This window comes from Humulus lupulus, chromosome X (assembly GCF_963169125.1).
Source record: "Humulus lupulus chromosome X, drHumLupu1.1, whole genome shotgun sequence".
NCBI lineage: Eukaryota > Viridiplantae > Streptophyta > Magnoliopsida > Rosales > Cannabaceae > Humulus > Humulus lupulus.
This window is the reverse complement of record NC_084802.1, coordinates 6,583,150-6,591,017: the sequence shown is the minus strand read 5'-3', so window position 1 is coordinate 6,591,017 and position 7,868 is coordinate 6,583,150. Positions and strand designations below refer to the sequence as shown.

At 28.8% G+C, this 7,868-nt stretch overlaps 2 protein-coding genes across 2 annotated transcripts; both read right to left on the bottom strand.

Moving 5' to 3' along the window:
* Positions 1 to 649: 649 nt before the first annotated feature.
* LOC133804825 (aquaporin TIP4-1-like) lies at positions 650 to 2,434 on the bottom strand. Its single transcript, XM_062242946.1, has 3 exons — positions 2,262 to 2,434; positions 1,928 to 2,166; positions 650 to 1,138 (listed from the first exon to the last, which is right to left on the bottom strand). The coding sequence occupies exons 1-3, from the start codon at positions 2,386 to 2,388 to the stop codon at positions 761 to 763; spliced, it is 744 nt and encodes a 247-aa protein (XP_062098930.1). The 5' UTR covers positions 2,389 to 2,434; the 3' UTR covers positions 650 to 760.
* Positions 2,435 to 5,197: 2,763 nt separating this feature from the next.
* LOC133804724 (aquaporin TIP4-1-like) lies at positions 5,198 to 7,115 on the bottom strand. The gene is made up of 3 exons (XM_062242863.1): positions 6,989 to 7,115; positions 6,655 to 6,893; positions 5,198 to 5,575 (listed from the first exon to the last, which is right to left on the bottom strand). Exons 1-3 carry the CDS (start codon positions 7,113 to 7,115, stop codon positions 5,198 to 5,200), a joined length of 744 nt encoding a protein of 247 aa, XP_062098847.1.
* Between the last annotated feature and the right edge of the window lie 753 nt (positions 7,116 to 7,868).

Below are 7,868 nucleotides of genomic sequence, written 5' to 3'. Positions count from 1 at the left end.
GGCCTTGGAGATATGCCTCCATGTGCATCGACCACGTGTTGTAATTTTGGTTGTTAAGTTTCTTAATTCCGCCGACCACTTGAAGGTCACCCATCGTGCAAACTCTCTAGTACTAAACCACACACGATCACTCTAAGAAACTCAACAAAGGACTTTTTCGGTACGACCCCGATCCGGCTCTGATACCACTTGTTAGACGCCACAACACGTGAAAACATAATTACTTTATTGATACAGAAGTAATTACACCAAGACTTGATTACAATTCTTGACCACACACACTAAACACTCTAGCTTACACTCTTTGGAACACTTTTAGATGCACTTTGTGTACTCACTTTTTTTTACTCACTTTTGGGACACTCACTTTGCTACTATCTTGGACACACATTACATTTATATTTATAGGCTACAAAGGAAACATCTACATCTTTCTAGAATTTTCTAACTTTATAATTTATTTAACTACTTTCTTTATTTATCTAAATGTTTCTAGAACTTTCTATATTGTCTAATTAGTTCTAAACTATTCAAGAACTTTCTAATATGTTCTAGGTTCTTCCTAGTATATTCTAGAACATTTTAGAATTCTAGAGCATTCTAGATACGGTAATGACTTTTAACATAAATTAATGAAAAAAACATAAAAGAAAAAAAAATAAGCAACTGATTTTTATTCCCTTAACAATAGCATACATTGTAGCATCATCTTCTACTTCTAGTAAACATAAACACAGACAATTATTGCCCACTGACTAAATTAGAAAGCTTCTTCGTCATTGGTAATACGGACATGAGTTCTGACGATAAAGAAGTTTTCATAGATGAATCCAGCAAGCCCACCACCGATGAGAGGCCCAACCCAGTAAACCCAATGGTCGGTCCAGTTGCCGCTGACCAAAGCAGGCCCAAAAGACCTTGCTGGGTTCATGGAAGCCCCAGAGAAGGCTCCACCTGCGAGAATGTTGGCTCCAACGACAAACCCAACTAGCATTGGGCCAAGCCCATCAAGAGCTCCCTTCTTAGGGTCCACCATAGTAGCGTAGACCGTGAACAGCAGAGAGAATGTGAGGATGATCTCCCATATTATTCCTTGTAAGTAGCCTACCCCAGTTGCCAATGAATGGATTGGAGTAACCTATATTTATTAACCAATAATTAAATAAATATTAATAATTTTTTTATGCTATAACAAAAAAAAAAAATTGTACAAATCCGAAGTGAGGCTCAAATATAATAATATGTGATACTTTTTTTAAATTATTTTGTACTATGAACTAGTTTTAATAATTTTTTATAAAATAACTTCCGACAATCTAGATAGTTGGTTAAAATTTTTAGACAGTTGATCAAAAATGTTAGATATATGTCATTTTACAAAAAAAAATATATATCAAAACTAAGTCAGAATGTAAAATAATTTCAAAAAATATACAATTTTCACAAATTATTATTATAAAATAGTGAAAATGGTTAGATTTTGATTTCTTTTAATCACTAGTTATATGAAATAAAATTGGTATGAAAATTTAGAAATGTAGAAGAAAAAAAATACTTAATCTATAGGAAAAAGAAATATAACTAGATTATTTATTTTTAATTATATTTGTATATACATAAATATATTAAATACTAAAAGAATGAAAATTCTAAAAAAAAAAGAGAGAAAGATTGTTGAAAAAATATATATTTTTATAAGAGAAATAAATAAATAATTTAGAACATATTATTAATACGATTTTCAATCCCAATCTATTCATCCAAATAAATAAAATAACAACTAAATTATTTAATAAAATAATTAGAAGAAAAAAAATCATTATTTTTTCAACACCCATAAATACATTATATATAGATAGTTGTAAAAAAAATTATATTTATCTTAATATATATATAATTAAAATGAGAATATAGTAATTTGACTTACAAGTCCTCCGGTGAGGTAATGCAGAAGGTAGCAAGCTGCGGTGGAAGCCAACAACTGGATGATCCAATAGAGAATGGATCGGACGACGGTGATGTGACCTCCGACAAGGAGACCAAGAGTGACGGCGGGGTTAAGGTGGCCGCCGGAGATGTGGCCGGCGGAGATTGTCACAGCCACTATGAGCGTGTGAGCCACTGCCACAGCAAGCAACCCCACTAGGGCACCTGCCTCTAGCTTATCTGCACGTTAATTTAATCATTATATCACATATTAAGTTTTGTAACACATGCATGTAAATAATAATAATGGATTAAATATATGTTGAAAATTATACCGGCGGCGATGGCGGAGCCGACGCCGGCGAAGACGAAGAGGAAGGTGGTGATGAACTCGATTATGAGAGCTCTAATGCAGTCTGGCTGAGCAGCCTCTTGACTGGTTCCTAAAGCAATTTTGGCCATTTTTCAGTTATTTATTTGAAGTGATATATCAACTAATAAATAGTTTAGATATGATGAATGAGAGTTTGAGCTATATATATATACAAGTTTTTAGTGTTATATATGAGTTTTTTTTTTTTTTTTGTCCATATACGACGAAAAATAGTGCTATTTTTTTAATGGGATAACAATAATGCCATTTAATAATGAGCATTATTATTAATTAGTTATATTCATTTTCTTTTTTATCAACATATGAGAGAACAGTTAGCCGCAAGTTATTATCAACCAACAAATTAATTAATCTCTTAAAGGTCATTACAATAAAACTCTCGTTGACTTTAAATATATTACTCTTAATTTAAATTTGCCATTTATAAAAGGGAAAATTGTTTCAAATGATTTTATTATTGTTGAAAGTTTGAAAAAGTTTAGTTTACGGGAATAATGGTGTGTGTCTTGATAATTTTATGTCATTCATACATGTGTCTTAATTTTTTTTTTTTTTTTTGAGATATTTATTATTTGTGTTGTGTGATAATTTTTTATATATAATAGCCAAATTATGTAGAGTATGATCTGACATGAAAAATAAAAATATGTATATATATATCACTATAAAAAATTTAGATATGAAAATTTTAGTATGTATTAATCACAAAAATTATAATTTGTTATGTTTTTTTATTATACACGATCAAACAATTTTTTATAGTAAATTATTAAGAATTTTTTAAAAATTGATGAGATATTTATATACTATATAACTACAATATTAATCATCATACAAAAAAAATTAAATTGAAATTTATTCACTTTCTGCAACACATAAACGCTCATAAAATAGGAATAAAAATAGCACCTTAGAGCACCTCCAACGCTAGTGCTAGAGGTATTGCTATAGTCAAATGTGAGTCCCCATGTAAGAATGTGGGTCCCAAAGTTAGATTGTGGCCACAAGAGGTTGTCAAATTTTGGCAACTATACTTCTTATTTTAAATTTTTATAAAAATATTTTTATTTAGATGGATGAAAGATAATATAAAATATTAATATTTTAATCTTCTGCATTGATGCTATTATACTTAGGGCTGCAATTCGTGTAAACGTGTCAGATTCGTGTCGACACGATTATAACATGACACGATTAAGGTAAACATGATCACGACACGATTATTAAACGTGTCAAAAACTCAAACACGAACACGACACGATTATTAAACGTGTCATATTTGTGTTTACCTTAATCGTGTCGTGTCATCGTATCATGATCCAAATTGTCACCCCTAATTATACTATAGAAATGCCCTAAATTTATATATATATATATATAAATATATATATCCTATTAAGGAATTTAGTTATGTAATGTATTCTAATGAAAAAAAAGGTTAAAATATTAATTTAAAAGTAAACGATGATGACGACACTCTACTTTGAAAACATTGTCTTATTAATAATTAATAATTAATAATGTCGTTTTCTCATAATGAACATGGCCATCATACATCTTTATGTCCAGTTGACATTTAAACAGTTAATTATTTTCTATAATAACTTAAAAAATACATGTAAATACAAAGAAACATTCAAATTACTTCCAAATAAATATAACAATCACATGTACATTAAGCTGGACTTCGCTGGTTTTCGTATAGAAACCAAGAAAGCACAAGATTTAATTGTTAAAAAAATAGACTATTTATATTATATATATATATATTTATTAAACAGCTCAAAACTAAGTATATACGTTTATATATAATATATCTAGTGTGCAGTCTATAATTATATAAATATATCCCAAAAAAATGGTAGCCATGATTCAAAAATTTGTAATTTAGTACATGATGATTTCACGATATAATAATAATTGTACCATTGCGCATGATCGAATAAATCGTTGTCAAATAATTTTGCATGTTTTAACTTGAAAGTGATACTCACTAGTCATGTTATGCTGAGTTTGCAATGGTGGGACTTTTTTTTCAACCTAATAATTCCAAAACTTTTCTAATGGAAAAGATTCTAAATATATTTGAAAATTTCACTCACTACATGTTATGCATTGATTTTTTTTTTTTTTGGGTTTTTTCTTAAATACATACATTTTTTTAGTTTTTTGTAGTTGTTAATTTTTTTTTTAAAATACGTACTCAAGTTTTTGAAAATAGAATTTTTAAAGTTTTATAATTACAAAAATACAGTTTTAAAAAAAACAACTAGAAAATAATTCATTGCATCAAACTCAAAATAATAAAAAATAAAAATATAAATAATATATATAAGAACAACTATACATAAAAAAAAACCTAAAATAACATAAAAATAATTTAAAAACAACATAAAAAAAAAAAGAGAAAACCATAAAAATGCAAGAACTTCCTTAAAACCCTAAAGGTGAAAAGAAAAAAAATATTTGACTGTAAAAATATAATTTTTTTGCCAAATTAAATATTTTCTGAAAAAAATATTGATTTATTGTTTTAAAAAGAATTTTAATCAAATAAATTGTGAATTAAAAATAATAAGTCCTGATTAGTATAATAAGTCCTAATAATAATTTATCAAATGATTTTGATTTGAATTAAAAATAATTTTACCAAAATTAGTATAAAATGTATACTTTATCGTATACAAATTATTAAATGGTATTAATTAAAATAATAAGTCCTAATTAGTGTTAAGATAACCAACAACAATGTAGTAAAATAATATTAATTAAACAATAAAGTATTAAATTAGTTCGAAGACAATCAACAGGTACTCAAATAATATATTCCCAAAAATAACAATTATTATTTATTACAATATGACTTAGGATTTAAAATTAGAAAGCTTCTTCGTGGTTGGGAATACGGACATGAGTTCCGAACATAAAGAAATTTTGATAAATGAATCCGGAAAGCCCACCACCGATGAGAGGCCCAACCCAATAAACCCAATGATCGGTCCAGTTGCCGCTAACCAAAGCAGGCCCAAAAGACCTTGCTGGGTTCATGGAGGCCCCAGAGAAGGGTCCACCAACAAGGATGTTGGCTCCAACGACAAACGCAACATAAATTGGGCCCAGCCCATCAAGAGCCCCCCTCTTGGGGTCCACCATAGTAGCGTAGACGGTGAACATAAGAGAAAATGTAAGAATTATCTCCCATATTATTCCTTGCAAGTAACCTACTCCACTTGCTAGGGAATGGATTGGAGTAGCCTATGTTCATCATCATCAAATAATCAAGCCTTAAGTAATTAAATAAATATTATTAATTTTTTTAATCAAAATTTACAAAAGAATTACGAAAACAACCTACTTTATATTAATATTATTATTAATTACATAATTTTTTTATTTAAATTTAAAAGAATGAGAATTTGAAAAAAAAAACGGTTTTATATTTTTTGAACCCAGTGTTTTGTCTCATTATCTGTTTGGATTATGTATTTTGACAAATTCATTTTTAGACTATATGTTTTGTAAAATTGTTCAAATAGACCCATAAACTCAATTTGATGAAGATAAAATTGAATATAACAACACAAGTGTTAGGCAAAATAATTTTGTTTTTGTTTTAAATTATTAGTTTGGTGATATATTTGTAATTTTAACTCAGAAAATTTTGATCAAACTCGAGTTTAAGGTTCTATTTGAACTATTTTACTAAATACAGGATCCAAAAAGTTATTTGTCAAAACACAGAATACAACACAGGTAATTAGACGAAACACAATGTCCATAAAAATATAAAAAAAAATGATAAATAATTATTCATGATAAGATTTTTTATAATCCTAACAATATATACATTATTAATTTTGTATGTACTTCCAAATAAACAAACATAACATGTTTCTAATAATAGTTGGAAAATATCATTACATTTTTTTTTGGAATATACCATTTTAGTATACATAGCATGTTATTTATTCTATTGTTAAATAATATACTATTTCAATACCTTGTATATGGTAAATTAGTTCAAAATTATACCTTCCCACCAATTAATATTTTTCTACATAAAGAATTTATAAATATTTATAAAATCTAAAAATGTTTAAATTAAAGAATTTAAAAAAATGTATTTATAATTTTTTTATATCAAAATTAGTGAAGAAAAAAAAAAGAACAACCATAGTGATATATATATATGACAAAAATGAGATATTAATTAAAATAGTGTATTGTTTTTTCAATACTACTATATATAGAACAACCATAAAATCGACCAAATTAAAACAAGAATTTATTGTTTACAAAAAATCAAAAATGGAGAATATATAAATTTGACTTACAAGTCCTCCGGTAAGGTAATGTAGAAGAAAGCAAGCTCCGGTAGAAGCCAACAACTGGATGATCCAATAGAGAATGGATCGGACGACGGTGATGTGGCCGCCGACGAGGAGGCCTAGAGTGACGGCGGGGTTAAGGTGGCCACCGGAAATGTGGCCGGCGGAGACGGTGGCAGCCACTACGAGGGTGTGAGCCACCGCCACAGCAAGCAACCCCACAAGGGCACCTGCCTCTAGCTTATCTGCAAGGCCACACATTCATACTATTATTTACTATATAAAATAATGATAATAATTTAAAACTTGTATAATAAAATATGTTAAAATTTATATATACCGGCGGTGATAGCGGAACCGACTCCGGCGAAGACGAAGAGGAAGGTGGTGATGAACTCGACGACTAGAGCTCTAATGCAGTCTGGCTGAGCAGCCTCTTGGCTGGTACCTAAAGCAATTTTGGCCATTTTATTTAGCTTATTTGGATTATGAGATAATAATTTGAGCTATATTTATACAAGATTTTAGTGTCATACATGACCTTTTTTATAAAATATTATTCATTTTTCTTTTGGTGATCAACATGGAAGATCAGTTGGACGCACGTTAATTATTATTATCGAAATATATAATTAGTATTTTACAATTAATTATATATATGTATAGAATAATTTTTTGGTAGGGCTTTCAAAAAGAGCCCTACCGTAGGGTTCTTTTGTGTTTCTCAATTTTTGAACAGTTTTCGGCGCAATTTTTTTTTATGACCATGTATATTGTAGTTATTTAGAGCATCCTGCAAATTTTCAGAAAATTCGGAATAATTTACAGTGCCGAAAACAGATTATTGCAGGCATGACTAATTTTTTTATGCGCGTGGAAAATAGCATGTTTGAACTTAGTTTTCGGCACTGTAAATTATTCAGAATTTTCTGAAAATTTGCAGGATGCTCTAAATAACTACAATATACATAGTCATAAAAAAAATCGCGCCAAAAATTGTTCAAAGGTTGAAAAACACAAAAGAGCCCTACGGTAAGGCTCTTTTTGAAAGCCCTACAAAAGAATTATCCTATAGGTATATATACTTGTTGACTGCAAATCTATTATTGATTATTGTTAGAAGTTTGAAATGTTTGGTTTATATGAATAATGGTGTGTGTGTTTATATATGTCGACTTGATATATAAATGTTATGCATGCGTTTTATGTACTTGTTTTTA